Raw genomic sequence first — 17,873 nt, 5'->3', positions numbered from 1 at the left:
GTTTTCCAAGCAATCTGTAGCATCGCTTGGAAAACTGATTGACAGGTTGGTCACACTTGTCAAACATAGTGTTTGACAAGTGTGACCAACTTTTTACTATTGATGCTGCCTATGCAGCATCAATAGTAAATGGATAGAACGTTAAGAATAATAAACAAAATAAAAAATCATGATATTCTTACCTTCCGGCAGCCCAAGCAGCCGTCCCGCTCTTCGCGATGCTCTGGTCCCAATAATGCATTGCAGCAATGACCCCAGATGACGTAGCGGTCTCGCGAGACCGCTACGTCATCACAGGTCATTTTCGCAAGGCATTAATGGGAACGGAAGCATCGCGAAGAGCGGGAAGGCTGCCGGGGATGCCGGAAGGTGAGAATATCATGATTTTTTATTTTAATTCTTTTTTTTACAGGTATATGGTTCCCAGGGCCTGGAGGAGAGTCTCCTCTCCTCCACCCTGGGTACCAACCGCACATGATCCGCTTACTTCCCGCATGGTGGGCATAGCCACATGTGGAAAGTAAGCGGATCAATGCATTCCTATGTGTGCGGAATTGCGGCGATTCCGCACAAGGAATGAACATGCTGCGTTTTTTTCCGGAATGCGATTCCGCTGCGGGAAAAAAAACGCAGCATGTGCACAGAAATTGTGAAATGCATTCTAAAAATAGGATGCTTAAATGTATGCATTTTTTTTGCATTTTTATTGCGTTTTTATAGCGAAAAACCGCAAAAAAAAAGCGAAAAATCATGAACATGTGCACACAGCCCTAAAGGGAAACGATCATGTCTAAAAATGCATTTTACCAAGTGATATAAGGTTAATCTGTAGGTAAATAGCATTATAATCATGCCTCCCTGCTTTACTAGAAGAGCGGCTACAGGAAGAAAATGAACTTCTGTGCTCCCTGTAGCCGCTCGCTTTTAGTTATGGGGTGTTGAAGGGTACGGTTGCGTAAGCGTGGCTGGAATCCCTCTCTAAGGGTATGTGTACACGTAGTATGGTCCACTGCGGATTTTTCCACAGCGGATTTGATAAATCTGCAGGGCAAAAACTGCGTGTTTTTCCTGTGGATTTATTGCGGATTTACCGCGGTTTTTGTGCAGATTCCACTGCGGTTTTACACCTGCGGTTTTCTATTATGGAGCAGGTGTAAAACCGCTGCGGATTCCGCACAACGAATGGACATGCTGCGGAATGTAAACCGCTGCATTTCCGCACGTTTTTTTCCGCAGCATGTGCACTGTGGATTGCGTTTCCCATAGGTTTACATTGTACTGTATACGTATGGGAAACCGCTGCAGACCCACAGCTGCAGAAATGCTGCGGATCCTCAGCAAAATCCGCAGCGTGTGCACATAGTCTAAGACTGTAGTAGTGCTCTCTGCACTCGCGCTGCAGATTTGGCTGGCGATCACTCTGCGGGGGAATAGCCACTGTTCTCACAGTATCGTGAGCAGTGACTGTAATTGCTCCCCGGCACCGCCCCTATGACTGCAAGGGTGCGGCTACAAAGAGGATATACATTTGTTTTTTCTTTGTAGCTGCGTTTCCAGTAACGCAGTCAGGTAAGATTTTACACATATTTACTTGCAGATTAACCCACATCTTCAGATAAATTCCATTTTTGGACATGACAGGTTCCATTTTAAAGAAAATCTGTGTCCGTAATATAAAGTAAATTCATGACTGTAATGGGGCTGTAATACAGATTTGGTAAAGAAATCCACAGGTCTTCTCCTCCCTGTCTGTAATTGCCCAGACCCCCCACCCACCCCCAGTCTGTGAATGACAGGTCACTTCATTTTTTTAGTTACCTGCCTCCTCTGTTTGAAATGTCCTCTTCAATCAGACTGGGAGGAGAGGAGACCCAGTGCACAGTCCGGCCGCTGTGCATCCAAATCTTATTAGCAGAAAACTTCAAATGGCAATTAAAGGGTGGCTCTTTTAGTTTTTGGTGCATTTATTCCCAAAATAAAGTGTTTTATAACTTCTCCAAAACACCTGTCTTTAGACAGGGAGGCAGGTCTTAACCCCCCTGCTGGAAACGCCACACTTCAGTCACTCAAATCTTCAGGGGCGCCGGGCGCCGCCCCCTCCACGCTGTTTCCCCATGAAATCCGGCGCCTGCGCTGTTTAGTACTGGCCGCACAGGCGCAGTCTGAAAGACTGCATGTGAGGTCAGACGGCCAGAGCTCACTGCGCCTGCACCAGCCAGTACTAAACAGCGCAGGCACCGGATTTCATGGGAAAACAGCACGGAGGGGGCGGCGCCCGACGCCCCAGAAGATTTGAGTGACAGGCAGTGTGGCGTTTCAAGCAGGGGGGTGAGGACCTGCCTCCCTGTCTAAAGACAGGTATTTTGGAGAACTTATAAAACACTTTATTTTGGGAATAAATGCACCAAAAACTAAAAGAGCCACCTTGTTGGAATGCAGCATTACTGCTGCACAAGGTGGCTCTTTTAGTTTAGAACGGCTGGAGGGGGTGACAGTGGCACTTTAAAGAAGAACCACGAAGCGTATTTCTTCTCTAAAGGTGTTAATTTAATCTCAATTACAGCGCCATTACAGCCATGTCTTTACTTTACATTATAAAATTGTGACGGCAGGTTCTCTTTAAGTACAGCCTACAAATACACATACAGTATTATGACTTCAATAAAAAAAAAACTTTTGTCATTGTAGTGTATTTTATTAATGGCTAGAGAACGAAGCCTTTATTCCTTCCCCACATACGACGCAGACTTATATCATATATTGTGTCCCTTCCTTTGATGCAGGCTTGCAAACTGAGCCTGCATCTTTCCCTGCACATGATGGCTGATTCAAGAACTAAAAGGCTTTTGTAATCATTTTAAGTCTATCCTCCATGTGTTAATTTAAACCTCTGTCATTTTTTTCAAGAACTGAAAGAGCCCGTTGGTCAGATTGTTTGCACAGATAAGGGAATTCTGGCTGTAGAACAGAACAAGGTTCTCATTCCACCAACCTGGAACAAGACTTTTGCATGGGGCTACGCGGACCTCAGTTGCAGATTAGGAACTTATGAGTCTGACAAGGTTTGATCATTTTCTGCTGATTTAAAGACACTTTGTAATCCATATTGGTACAAAGTATTCAAAGGATTCGCCTTGTTTTGCAGGTAGTTGTCGTCTATGAATGTTTATCTGAATGGGGGCAAATACTCTGTGCCATTTGCCCAAACCCGAAACTGGTTATCACCGGGGGAACAAGTACAGTAATCTGCGTGTGGGAGATGGGAACTTCTAAAGAAAAAGCAAAATCCCTCACACTGAAACAGGTTTGTAAAAACTCTTCCCGTAATAATAAGGCTGTGTAGTCTGGACCTCCTCTACAAGATACAAGATTTTGCATGTTGTCTATACCTCTCTTATACCAGGAGTCTGGCTCTGTAATTTGAAACACGACGTAATAACAGTCTGGCTTTGTTGTCTGTAGCACCCAATATAACATCTGTCTAGTCAGAACTTCACACTTCTAGAACTGCCCAGCTGGTTCTGATCCACTTGCTTAACCAAAGTCTGACTGTGTAGTCTGGATCTCCCTCTATAAAAGAAGTTTGGATGTCCAGTGTGAACCTCCCCTATAACAACAATTTGGCTATGTAGTTCTGACCACAACCTATAACAACCATAAGGACCTCCCCCTAAAACAGCAGTCTAGCTATGTAGTCTGGACCTCCCCCAATAACAGAAGTCTAGATAAGTAGGGTGGACTTGGCTTATAACAGCCATCTGTCTGTGTAGGCTGCACCTCCCCCTATAATACCGGTCAAGATATGTAGTCTGGACCTCCCCCAATAACAGAAGTCTAGATAAGTAGGGTGGACTTGGCTTATAACAGCCCTCTGTCTGTGTAGGCTGCACCTCCCCCTATAATACCGGTCAAGATATGTAGTCTGGACCTCCCACTGTAGCAGAAGTCTAGATATAAAGGAAGGTTCACACTGTATAACAGCAGTCTGGATATATGGTCAGCACCTCCCTCTATAACAGCAGTCTAGATAAGTAGCTTGCACGTCCTTCTATAACCGCAGTCTAGATATATGGTCAGCACCTCACCCCCTATAACAGCAGTCTTGTGTATAATTTAGACTGTCAGGATGTGTAGTCTGTACCCCCTATAATCCGTAATGCCTTCTATCGCAGAAGTCCTGCTGTGGATCTTTTCTTAATGTGTTGTCCTACCACATAACAATGCTACAGACATGTCAAGCTGACACGGACGTATGATCACAGCATCCGATCCCATACATGTCCTGATATATCTTACCGTCTTGGTTTGCAGGCACTGATTGGCCACACAGACACCGTTACGTGTCTGACCGCCTCATTGGCGTATCACATAGTGGTCAGTGGATCACGGGACCGCACCTGCATCATCTGGGACCTGAACAAGCTGTCGTTTGTGACACAGTTACGTGGCCACCGAGCCCCAGTGTCTGCTCTCTGTATAAATGAATTAACGGTGAGTTTCTGGATGTTGGTGTAGAATGGAATGTATTGATTAATAGTAAATATGTGGTGGATTTCTCCAGTAATAAGTATTCTGGAAAGTGATATGTGAGCAGCTTCAGAAATGAGAAGAACCTTTACTACCGATCCAATAAGGTAATATTGGTGTACAAAGCATTTAACCCACAGCTCTGAAGGTTCTCCAGCTTTTCCCACCTCTGAGGTCTGACCTACACGTCTACAGTAATATCATAGTAGGAAATGACCTAAAATGCTGAAGCTCCATTATCCCGTGTCTCTCAGTAAAGTTCTGCCTGTGTGTCTGACTCGTTCTAGGGTGACATTGTGTCTTGTGCCGGTACTTATATTCATGTCTGGAGCATTAATGGGAACCCCATTGTCAGCGTGAACACATTTACTGGACGAAGTCAACAAATCCTGTGCTGCTGCCTATCGGAAATGAATGAGTGGGACACGCAAAACGTCTTCGTCACAGGACATTCAGATGGAGTTGTTCGCGTAAGTGAATATTTTAAAGGGATTATCCGGGACTAAATAGTGGATGACCCTATTCCTAGCATAGGTCATCAATTGGAGGGGTCTGAGACCGATCAGCTGAAATCTGCTCCAGCAGAGGACTGATATAGACAAAGTATGGGGCAGAGTACAGCAGTTTGTTGCCTAGTGGCTTATGCGGAGTACTACACATCTTCACATAAGTTACTGTATGGTGTGAAGACCGTGCAGAATGCTGTAATGTTACTTGTTCTTAGTTTTGGAGGATGGAATTTTTACAAGTGCCAGAGACGCCGGCACCAGAACCAGCTGATGCCATGGAAATGCCAGATGAATGCTCAGAGACACAAATAGGTATGTGGGCCGTATTTCTCCCCTTTAATTTGCCTGACATTTTTTTCCCTATTTTCTCCTATATTCTGTAATTATTAGTGCTCCGTGCAGTTCTGTGATGGTCTAATTTGTCTAACCATGCAGGTCATGAGGCTCAGGAAGATGACAGCAGCGATTCGGATGTGGAAGATCAGAGCTCCAGCCAAGATACCAGACTGAAGGACAGCCAGACTCAACCGAGCAATGTCACTCCCAGGACAAGAGCATCATCTGCTAGAGCCGGCCTGGCAGCTTGGTCAGCAGACAGCGGCTCTGATGACTCCAGACGTTGGTCAGATCAGCTTAGTTTGGATGAAAAAGACGGCTTTGTCTTTGTTAATTATTCTGAAGGTCAATCAAAAGTGCAGTTCCCACAAGTCCAAAGTGGTGGTCAGGCAAGCCAAACTGAGGGCCGCCACTATAACAAACTGAAAACTGGTAAGGGTAACTAATAATACAATCATTTATGGGAAATCTGTTCTCCAGTGATGACCAAATTTCTGAAAAATGCATAAAAATTTCTAGTGTCCAAGATCTGCACCGGCTCCTCCATAGGGGGGTCCTTTTTTAATTTCCATACAGTAGGCCACTGATATAGTCCTTTTATTGGGATTGGCTGCTGAAGACGACTCTCTTAATTGTTGCTAGCTCAACGATCAGTTGATCGACCCAGACCTGACTTCTCTAACCCATGGTTATTGCTGAGGGCAGCTGCAGAGTGGTGGAATAGATGCTTTATATTGCACCAGTAGTAATGGCGGAGCACTCCTGCAGCTAATTGCTCATCTCCAGTGGCTCGTCTGAATCAGTTGATTTCAGCGGGACCAGATGACCATCTAATGCACATGATGGGGCCCTGATGTGTCCTAGGGGATATCACTGGTGCTGATAAAATGTAATACAGGAGGTTAGGTTGGGTTCTGATGCAGAATGTATTGCTTTATTTCAGGATACAGGTGGGAGCGACAGTTAGTGTTTAGAAGTAAGCTTACTATGCATACAGCATTTGATCGGAAAGACAATGCGCACCCTGCCGAGATCACAGCACTGGGGATATCCAAGTAAGTGCTTGTACTACAGATGTGTTGTGCATAGTCCAGGCTCCAGCTGTGTGTGTGACACTGGTAGAGATGTGATTTCACATTCAGTTGTTTTCCAGGATGAAGGATTTAAGGTACCGTCACATTTAGCGACGCTGCAGCAATCTATGTAGTAAAGAAAAATGGGGCTGACAGCACTCACACAGAGGGGCGCTCGTTCCTTGGTCCAGGGAACCGACCTGGAAATACGTGTAGTCCAAAGAGAAGAGATGAACAGCGCTCCAAACGGGTGTTGCAGTATCAAAACGAAATCTTTATTAGTCCATGAAAGAGCAACGTTTCGACCAGTATCCTGGTCTTTGGGCTGCAGCAATCTAGACAACGATGCCGATCGCTGCAGCGTCGCTGTGTGGTCGCTGGAGAGCTGTCACACAGACAGCTCTCCAGCGACCAACGATGCCGAGGTACCCAGGTAACCAGGGTAAACATCGGGTTACTAAGCGCAGGGCTGCGCTTAGTAACCTGATGTTTACCCTGGTTACCAGTGTAAATGTAAAAAAATAAAAACACTACATACTTACATTCCGGTGTCTGTCCCCCGGCGCTCTGCTTCCTGCACTGACTGTGAGCGCCGGCCGGCCGTAAAGCAGAGCGGTGATGTCACCGCTGTGCTTTACGGCCGGCCGGCGCTGACAGTGCAGGGAAGCAGAGCGCTGGGGGACAGACACCGGAATGTAAGTATGTAGTGTTTGGTTTTTTTTTTACATTTACACTGGTAACCAAGGTAAACATCAGGTTACTAAGCGTGGCCCTGCGCTTAGTAACCCGATGTTTACCCTGGTTACCAGTGAAGACATCGCTGAATCGGCGTAACACACGCCGATTCAGCGATGTCTGCGGGAGATCCAGCGACGAAATAATGTTCTGGCCTTTCTGCTCCGACCAACGATGTCACAGCAGGATCCAGATCGCTGCTGCGTGTCAAACACAACGATATCGCTATCCAGGACGCTGCAACGTCATGGATCGCTAGCGATATCGTTGTTAAATTGTTCAGTGTGAAGGTACCTTTAGATTTGGAAAACATTGTCAGCTTGTAGACATCTGAAATTGGCTCCACACGCTGTGATAAATGGTGGCATGCAGTGTATTTATCTAGTAACACTACTAAAAGGTGCCTCCATCAGCCAGACACTCCCTCATTGCTATGTGCTCATGTGACGATGGATGGATGAGTTCAGTTTACTTCTCATGTATCTCTGCTATTTTTAGCTATATCGGCTGGTATTCATTGTTTGGGGAATAATCAATGAATGATCTATCTGCAGAATAGGCCATTATTATTAAATAGATGGGGGACCAGCACCTGCACCAGTCTGCTGTTATTTGTTATGGTACTGCACTCTTTCTCTTATTCACTTAAATTAGAGATATACTGTAGTATCTGGAATCGGCCACTAAATGCCCACGCCTGCTGCGTTCCACCCCATACATCACATTAACTGTCATATACCACCCTCCCCTCCCCTCGACCAGGGTAGGAAGCATAAGTCACTTAAGATAAGTGAGTACACAGACAAAACAGAGGCTTGCAGCTGCTGCTTTCTGAGGTAACACATTTTTCTATCTGTTTTATCACAGGAGTGAGTGTTTCTGCCCCATCTCCAGCAATTTCAGCTTCACATAAATCAAGTCAGTGTTGTAGGAGCTCTGGTGCCTGCTGAGCTTGTATGACAGTGACTTGATCTATAATGAGCTTCACGGGACTGGTGATGCAGGAGAAACACTGACTCCCGTGATAAAACAGGATGTTTCCTCTATATAGTCACTTATTATAAGTAACTTATTCTCCTTTCTGCCCTGACAATGATTATTAGACACAGCCATTACACAATCTCATAAACGTGCCCCTGCTATGTACTATCTCCACACAGGAACGTTTTTTTTTTTTTAGCATATCCAATTGTGGAACCTATTGTTATACCAAAATCTAGTCCTTAAAATGTACTGTGTTCGTGGGGCAACCTCTAAAAGGTCATGTTAACCAATATACTTGAGTTTTTGTGACTTAAACTGTAGTCCATTTTACATTCTCCATTGCTCTGCAGGGATCACAGTAGAATCTTGGTTGGAGACAGCAGAGGACGGGTGTTCAGCTGGTCAGTAAGTGATCAGCCTGGTCGATCTGCTGCCGACCACTGGGTAAAGGATGAAGGGATGGACAGTTGTTCAGGTTGTGCGGTGAGGTTCTCCCTGACTGAGAGGAGACACCATTGCCGAAACTGTGGGCAGCTCTTTTGCCAAAAGTAAGTACTTCTCCTCCGAGCTTCGTTCTTTTTCTACTTTCTTGCTTTCTATTTTCTGTGTAACATAGACTCTCTTTATAGATTGCATGACTTGCCACCGTCATAAATTTATATATTGTCCACCTCTATCATAAAGATGTCTCTGGACTAATGCACAGGATGACTGAAGCAGATGTTTGATGTAGGAAAGAGTTAAAATCTTTTTTGTTCTTCGACCTTTTAGACATATGGTACTGCACTAGTATTCTTGTGTGAGGGCACAAGTTCATAAGAAACCTCATAACTTATTTTTGGAGTTTGGGAGAAAACTGGATCGACTGGTGGAACCTGCACAAACACAAAGATATTGCACATTAGTTGCTCCTAACATCTGGTTGGGTCTTCAAAATATCTATATTAATGAGGGGACAAGTGGCCGTCTTAGGTGGCCATACACCTGAACAAGTGGGCTATGTCTTACATGAAAGTTTGGTTTAGAAGAGGGTGGAAAGCCACTGTCTGACTAGGGGCGACTTAAAAAAAGGATTATCTAAATTCAAACTGCTTTATGATTATCTTCCTTGACATCACCATAGGGGGTTGGACCAGATGATCCAGGAGGTCCCTTCCAACTCTGCAATTCTGTGATCTATGACAGTCAAGAGACCCCTACACACACTTGACCGTTGCCCAGTGGGGGAGGGGGAGAGATTCCAGAAAGGTTATGTGTACGAAGCCTTTAAGCCTTTCTAGACAGCCTCTGCAATCACTGGTTTTATTTTATGGTTAAGACAAAGATTAGAGACTTGTAGAGCAATGTGTGAGTAACGTGCAAGAGTAATGTTAGATACTTCGTCAGCACAAAACGACTGTTCAAACCAAGCAAAACCGTTCGGTGCAACCTTTGCGTGTCTGAACGTTTCAGTGCACCTTCCAACCTTCTCATTTTCCATCAATCTCCACCCTCCTCTTCCTCAATTCACAGCTCTTGGATCATGATTACTATGTGTCATCTCCATATTTCTGTCGTCTCCAGGTGCAGTCGATTCCAGTCAGAAATCAAGCGACTGAAGATCTCTTCTCCGGTGAGAGTGTGTCAGAACTGTTACTATAATTTACAGCATGAGCGGGGCTCAGAAGAGTCATCAAGGAACTAGACATCCCTCCGTCATTCTCCTTACTAAGGACACGCCACATTGTGCTGGATCCAATATTCTCTCCAAACGGGTTGGAACGTAAAATAATCAGTTTACATGCAACTTTTGATTTGTGTTCTGAACACCGCAAGAAAAAGGGATCACTCGACTCACTGATGACTTAACCTTGAAGTTAATCACTGAGACTATGGTGAACGTCTACATAATCTACTTCTGCTGCTACGTCTGCTGGAATGAAGAAAGTGCCCAACCAACAGCTCTCAGACTACCTTGTGTTTGTTTTTGTAGAGCAGTAACCCCATACATAGCTTTTCGGACAAACAAGCCGCTTACGAAGAAATGACTCAAAGTCGTGTACAGTTTATTGTAAATAAAATATTGGCCTTTTTATTGAAATCTCCAGTTTAACTTGCCTGTTACATGGGACTAAAGGAACTCAAGTAATAGATCATCAATATACTTTTGTCTGTACTGTCGCTTTGTTCTGGATTTTTTAACATGTCTGTATTTTAAGGCATCTCTTTTACCTCCACTTTCGCCGACCAACCTTGCCAAAAAGCATCATGGGGATCTTCTCGCTTAGGTTCGGCACTAACCTAGAACTAGTGCTGTAAGCGCCAACCTAGTAACTCCTCAATCCATCATTACATTTTAGTATCTGAATTCTGTGCATGTCTTGGGGTTCAGGTGTGTGAAACTTAAACTGCACACTTGACCCATGTCTGTGAAATGTCTTGTGATGTGAAGAAGATGGTGGAATTCCGGAATAGGGAGTACTCCAGTATTGTGTTACCTCCCTCACAGATAGACACAGCCCAAGTTCATCACTAGAGTTGAGCGAATTTTGTTCGGGTTCCCTCTTATTCCTGGATCGCACCAGCTGATCATCTGACCAGTGCCGCAGCACTGTGACACAGCCGCGACGCATGCAGCTGCGGCGCCGATCAGCTGGCGCGATCCCCAGGAAGCCGGGTTCCCTCTGCAGCTTATTCGGTAAGCGCTATAGCTTGCCGAATAAGAGAGAACCCAACAAATTCTCTTAACTCTATTCATCACAACGCAGCCTACCTGCATGGGGATGAAAAGGTTTTTGCTATGAAATCTTGACAACCACATGATATAGGAGCTGAGACTCTGATTCCAGCGATGTATCACTTAGTTTCCTGGGTCCAGCAGTTGTGATAGAATCACAGTTTTCTCTGCTGAAGATCTGGCAGTGCTCAGAATGCTGAGTCCTGTATAACCCCACCCACACCACTGATTGGCTGCTTCCTGTGTACATTGTATATTGACAAAAAGCTCCTAATCAGTGGTGGGGTTGGACTAGGATGTACTTAACACTTAGTCCTCTAGTGATAATCTCCTGCTGATAAAACGGATTTTATTGACACAGCACCTAATAAGTAACACATCGCTAGAATCGGGGTCCCTACATCGTGCCACTCTCAGGTTACATGGCAAAACTCTAATAACAGATTACATTTAAGCCCTAGATTTGATATATATGTATATAATCTGGTTGAATGGCTGAACGTTCCATGCATAGCAAAAAATTTTGCATTAATTTCTTAGCGAATACAGTTGATCAGGGCATAGTCGTGTGTCGCGGCACAGGGCATTTTCGAGTAAAGACACATGACTTTTTTTTTATGAAATTCTATGAATTTCAATTCCTGCCTATAAAGGGAATTTTCAGATTGCCGCTGAAATGTGATCACTGTATGTGATTTCTGGAGGCCTGTGCTAATATACTATAAACTGCGAAAATGAATTACCCCAGTAAAGCAATATGATGACAGATCAAATCAGTGGAGTAGCTTTTTAGCATTATTTATTATTAAAAGATTTTTTTTTATTTTTTTTTCACTTAAGGCCTCATCTAATCTGGCGTTAGTCTATTGAAAACTGGCCCCTTCGAGACTTTGTCTTCTGAGATCTCTCATCAAGGCCTACGGTCATTGAAACAATTCCCGCTTTCCACCTTGGAGAATCTTGTGTCTTGTCGAGCGCTCGTTACTCTCGGCAGCGAGTCAGACATAATCATATATTACTCGGTTCCCTGATGATACAATGCACAATCACATTTTGCCTAAAAGCTTTTACATAAGACATAAGGAGGTCTACATAGACCTAAGACAAATAAGAGCTTTGGCACTAAACATGGCGGCTATGTAAGTGCTTCCTCGGATTTCCGTGCTATGGTGGCTCAATAACGCCTGTAATACTCTACTTCACTTGTCAGTAATTATGTTAGCTCTAGAATTTTCACTATAAAAACTCGAATATATTAATTCTTAACATATTTTTCTTCAATAATTACCAACATCGCTCAAGGGTGATAAATTGCCGCTAAATACAAACGATGAAAAATCTTGCTTTGTTTGCACTAAACGGATATTTTCTCTATTTTTGTGCATCTCCCAAATATTCTGTTTTCTTGTCAAATTCCCATTTTCCTATTGAAAATGGATGGGGCTTATTGATGGGGGGTATCGCCCACGGACCACTGGATGATCGATTCCAGTTTTGTACATACGTATTGGGTGATACGCCTCGGAGCAGTGTTAATAGAAAGCCCTCAGTGGTACTTTTATTATTCTACAGATGCATGAATTACAAGAAACTCCACGAATGGGCAGACAAGAAGGGGATCAAATGTTTTTTTTTCCTAGAAAAATGTCTACATATATGATGGCCTATTTCCAACCACATAAAGGAACCTGAGACCAGTCTAATCCTGTGGTGAAATGTCCTAACTGTTCACAAACTTCTAAAAACACCCATGTATCCGCCAGTATACTTGTAAGTTGGAATCTAATTGTATTGTCATGCCTTCCGGGCTTTGTAAGAGGCTCACCTCAGTCCCATAGAACACTATCAATAAATTATTTTGCACCTTTATGTAATATAGCAGTAGTAGCCAAATTTTATTTTTGTTCTGTATCATTTCGAGACTCATTTGGATTCATAACGAGAAAAACAACAAAAAAAAAAAAATGTATAAAAACAAATATTTATGCAGTGGAAAGAAGCAGAAAAAATTTTAGGAAGTCTTTTTCATTTCAGCAAGTTTTGTTACTTGTTGCATGAGTAATTAACACAGCTGACTTTTTGTGTCAGTGCAATGTAAATTTTATTTTGTCCTGTTATTAACATGTACGGCCTTACAGACAGCGATGTATTTATATGGCAGCAGACAGCTTGCTTTGACTGAAGAGAGGAATTCTGTACTGTATGGCAGAATTCAGTAGGTTTTTTTGGTGGTTAAATGTTTACGGCCTGGAGAAACTAGCGGGCAGTCTGTAATATCTGAATGTTTATTGTATATCTGTCTCAAAGTCAAGAAAGTAGAGTAACACAATTACAATACATGACTAAATGCAATAGGTCAGGTACTTAAGTTAATTTTTTTTCATTATGAATAAAATACCTGCTATTTACCACCAATACAATGGTTGTCTCTTTCTTTCTTCCACAATGGCGATGTATACAAAGGTATCCTTTATTTCTTTACACACATTATAACAATAACTTATGAAAAGCATTGGTTAGATATAAAATGTAAATATTCAAATGAATTAAAAAAATAACCAACCTAATGATATGGACCCAATACGGACAAATCGTCACTTAGACAAGCAAAACAAAAAGAACAGAACCTCACGATCAAAAAGTCCAGAGTTTTGTACAAGGATTATATATTTTATTATTAAATGCATAGTAAAGGGAATGTTACAACAACTGTAAACAACATACATAGAGAGTATTAAACGCTCAAGGGAAGGCAGGACCACAAATGGACCAATATTCCAGGTAAATCCAATTAAATAATAAATATTTGTAACTGAAAACCGAAACAGACACCCACAGATCATGTGCCTACATGCAGGCATCTGTATGTATAAAGGGCCTTAGGAAAATAAGCATGTAGCAGGCAGTCTAACAGCATGGAGAACTAAACATTCAAGGACCAAATAATCCCATCTCCATTCGAGAAGGTAAAGTGAAAAAGTGCTGAGGTATATATCATAATAGTAAAGTACACACTATTACCTGTCAGGAGTGTTTAAGTGGTGGCCCAGAGGATCCGCCTGACCGCCCCAACGCGTGTTTCGGATGGCACCTTCGTCAGGGGACATAACGCACCACATGGTAGTTGTCAGCCACTTGTCCCAGCACAGTCACAGGACGCGGACCAGAAATCGCCCCCTGATGATGCGGCTGGGACCTTACACCCAAGTTAATACACTGCTCAAAAAACTAAAGGGAACACTTAAACGATAGGATATAACTCCAAGTAAATAAAACTTTTGTTGCTTCCTAAGTGGACAGTTTGATTTCACTGTTTGACAATTTCACATGCTGGTGTGCAAATGGAATAGACAACAGATGGAAATTATTAGCAATTATCAAGACACACTCAATAAAAGGAGTGGTTCTGCAGGTGGGAACCACATCTCAGTACCAATGCTTTCTGGTTGATGTTTTGGTCACTTTTGAATGTTGGTTGTGCTTTCACACTCGTGGTAGCATGAGACGGACTCTACAACCCACACAAGTGGCTCAGGTAGTGCAGCTCATCCAGGATGACACATCAATGTGAGCTGTGGCAAGAAGGTTTGCTGTGTATCAGCGTAGTGTCTAGAGGCTGGAGGCACTACCAGAAGACAGGCCAGTACACCAGGAGACGTGGAGGGTAATAACCCAGCAGCAGGACCGCTACCTCCGCTTTTGTGCAAGGAGGAACAGGAGCACTGCCAGAGCCCTGCAAAATTACATCCAGCAGGCCACAAATGTGTATGTGTCTACACAAACTGTTAGAAACCGACTCGATGAGGATGGTCTGAGTGCCCAACGTCCACAGATGGGGGTTGTCCTAACAGCCCAACACTGTGCAGCACGCTTGGCATTTGCCACAGAACACCAGGATTGGCAAATTTGCCACTGGTGCCCTGTGTTCTTTACAGATGAAAGCAGGTTCACATTGAGCACATGTGATGGACGTGACAGAGTCTGGAGACGCCGTGGAGAGCGATCTGCTGCCTTCAATATCCTTCAGCATGACCGGTTTGGCAGTGAGTGAGTAATGGTGTGGGGTGGCATTTCTTTGGAGGGCCTCACAGCCCTACATGTGCTTGCCAGAGGTAGCCTGACTGCCATTAGGTACCGAGATGAGATCCTCAGACCCCTTGTGAGACCATATGCTGGTGCGCTTGGCCCTGGGTTCCTCCTAATGCAGCACAATGCTAGACCTCATGTGGCTCATTTTTAGGTTTTATTGTTCTCAACACATTCCACTATGTAATGAACAAAGATTTACAACTGGAATATTACATTCAGTGATATCTAGGATGTGGGATTTTAGTGTTCCCTTTATTTTTTTTGAGCAGTGTACTTTTAGGCTGAGTTCTGGAAGCTGCAGGAGTGCACCAGCTGGCAGATCTGAAGTCAGCATATTTGAGAGTTGATTGCTGGCCAGGTAGGGGCACATGTGTTTTCACAATGGAGACACAGCAGCAATCAGAGCCGGAGCAGCTACAGCTAGGGTTGAGGGAAACGGATCGGTCATTTTCAAAAGTCGCCGACTTTTGGCACAGTCGGGTTTCATGAAACCCGACCTGATACCTGTGTGGGGTCGGCCATGCGGTACGCGACTTTCGCGCCAAAGTTGCGTTTCAATGACGCGAAAAGCGCCATTTCTCAGCCAATGAAGGTGGACGCAGAGTGTGGGCAGCGTGATGACATAGGTCCTGGTCCCCACCATCTTACAGAAGGGCATTGCAGTGATTGGCTTGCTGTCTGCGGCGTCACAGGGGCTATAAAGAGGCGTTCCCGCCGAACGCCATCTTACTGCTGCTGATCTGAGCCTAGGGAGAGGTTGCTGCCGCTTCGTCAGAAGCAGGGATAGCGTTAGGCAGGGTACATTAACCCCCAAACCGCCTGTGCTGTAGCGATTTCCACTGTCCAACACCACCTTTTGTTTGCAGGGACAGTGGAAGCTACATTTTTTTTCCTCAGCGCTGTAGCTCATTGGGCTGCCCTAGAAGGCTCCCTGATAGCTGCATTGCTGTGTGTACGCCGCTGTGCAAACCAACTGCTTTTTTCAAAGCACAAATCCTGTTCCTTCCTTTCTGCACAGCTATCTTTTTTGTTTGTCCACACTTTTGATTTAATTTGTGCAGCAGTCCACTCCTTGTTATTGCTGCCTGCCATACCTGGCTGAGATTACTGCAGGGAGATAGTAATTGTAGGACAGTCCCTGTTTTTTTTTTTTAATTCTCCCTGAAAAAAAATCAATAGTGGGAGATTAATAATGGCCTTTGTGCTTGTGTGCCAGTCCTGTGTGCCATCTCTCTCAAATAGTGGGCCACAGAAAGCCTAGTGTCTGTTTTGGGTTTTTAAATTCTCCCTGAAAAAAAAAAATAAACAGTGGGAGATTAATATTGGCCTTTGAGCTTGAGTGACAGTCCTGCGTGTGTGGCATCTCTCTCATTTGGTGCCACAGAAAACCGAGTGTGTAACATTGTGCCTGATTTTCCTTGCAGTCTCACCCACCTATAAAGGGATATCTAAATCCTACAGAAGTTTGAGTTCACCTTGTAAGTTGTTTTACAGTAACAAATACCGTTACTTTGGTTACGTTTTTAAAACAATGAGGAAGTCTGGTGGAAGAGGCCGTGGGCGTTCATTGCCAGCTGGTAATGATGGTAGTGGTGGTGGAGCATCGGGTGGTCGTGGGAAAAACAATATAGCACCTAAGTCTCGAGCTGTGGAGCCAGGTTCGTCGTCTGGCTACACAAGGCCTCGAACGCTCCCTTTTCTGGGAGTAGGAAAACCGCTTTTAAAGCCGGAGCAGCAAGAGCAAGTTTTGGCTTACCTTGCTGACTCAGCCTCTAGCTCTTTTGCCTCCTCTTCTGAAACTGGTAAATGTAAAAGCAGCGAGTCGTTAGTGGATGTTCACGGTCAGGGACAGGGACAAGTCGCTTCCTTGTCCTCTTCAGCAAAAACAACAACAGAGAAGGATGCAGCAGGCGACACAATGGGTTACTCCATGGAGCTCTTTACACATACCGTCCCTGGGTTAGAAAGTGAAACAGTTAACAGGCCATGCCCATTACAAGTTGAATCGGACATGGAGTGCACTGATGCACAGCCACAGCCAGATTACTATGCTGTTCCTTTGACTCAGACCACAACATTGCCCTCGCAGTGTACTGATCCAGAATCAGACCCTGATGAGACTATGGTGCCCCGTCACGAACGCTATACCACCGACTTACACGGTGACACAGACGAAGTTGCACACGAGATAGAAGAGGAGGTCATAGATGACCCAGTTGTTGACCCCGATTGGCAGCCATTGGGGGAACAGGGTGCAGGCGGCAGTAGTTCTAAAGCGGAGGAGGAGGGGCCACAGCAGGCATCAACATCGCAACAGGTTCCATCGGCCGGCCCCGTATCTGGCCCAAAACGCGTGGCAAAGCCAAAACCTGTTGGAGGACAGCGTGGCCATCCGGTTAAAGCTCAGTCTGCAATGCCTGAAAAGGTATCCGATGCTAGAAAGAGTGCAGTCTGGCATTTTTTTAAACAACATCCAATTGATCAGCACAAAGTCATCTGTCAAAAATGTTCAACTACCTTAAGCAGAGGTCAGAATCTGAAAAGTCTAAATACAAGTTGCATGCATAGACATTTAACCACCATGCATTTGCAAGCCTGGACTAACTACCAAACGTCCCTTAAGGTTGTAGCACCCTCGGCCAATGAATCTAGTCAGCAACGCAACATCCCTTCCGTCACTGTAAGGCCACCATTTTCATCACCACCTGCAGTATCTGTGCAGGTTTCGTTGCCAGGCCAAAGCAGTCAGGGAATCACCAGTTTCGTAGTAGGAAACACTGCATCTAGGGCACCGGTGGCAACAATACCGTCTCCAACCGTCTCTCAGTCTGCCATGTCCACCGGCACCGCCGCTAGTTCCACGATCTCCAGCTCTCCAGTCCAGCTCACCCTACATGAGACTCT

The 17,873-nt window shown here is 44.5% G+C and overlaps 1 protein-coding gene across 6 annotated transcripts in view; it reads left to right on the top strand.

Moving 5' to 3' along the window:
- Nucleotides 1-12,855, top strand: part of WDFY3 (WD repeat and FYVE domain containing 3) — a 382,468-nt gene extending 369,613 nt beyond the window's left edge. For all 6 annotated transcript variants that reach the window (XM_069743279.1, XM_069743265.1, XM_069743271.1 and 3 more), the window contains 9 exons: nucleotides 2,908-3,062; nucleotides 3,146-3,304; nucleotides 4,312-4,491; nucleotides 4,815-4,997; nucleotides 5,252-5,348; nucleotides 5,472-5,804; nucleotides 6,316-6,427; nucleotides 8,515-8,712; nucleotides 9,728-12,855. In XM_069743279.1, the coding sequence (XP_069599380.1) occupies nucleotides 2,908-3,062; nucleotides 3,146-3,304; nucleotides 4,312-4,491; nucleotides 4,815-4,997; nucleotides 5,252-5,348; nucleotides 5,472-5,804; nucleotides 6,316-6,427; nucleotides 8,515-8,712; nucleotides 9,728-9,848 (1,538 nt within the window). In that variant the 3' untranslated portion in view covers nucleotides 9,849-12,855. The remainder of the gene's footprint in view (nucleotides 1-2,907; nucleotides 3,063-3,145; nucleotides 3,305-4,311; nucleotides 4,492-4,814; nucleotides 4,998-5,251; nucleotides 5,349-5,471; nucleotides 5,805-6,315; nucleotides 6,428-8,514; nucleotides 8,713-9,727) is intronic.
- Nucleotides 12,856-17,873: the final 5,018 nt, after the last annotated feature.

This window comes from Ranitomeya imitator, chromosome 1 (assembly GCF_032444005.1).
Source record: "Ranitomeya imitator isolate aRanImi1 chromosome 1, aRanImi1.pri, whole genome shotgun sequence".
NCBI lineage: Eukaryota > Metazoa > Chordata > Amphibia > Anura > Dendrobatidae > Ranitomeya > Ranitomeya imitator.
Note: the sequence above shows the minus strand (reverse complement) of the source record. Positions and strands in the feature narration are given on the sequence as shown.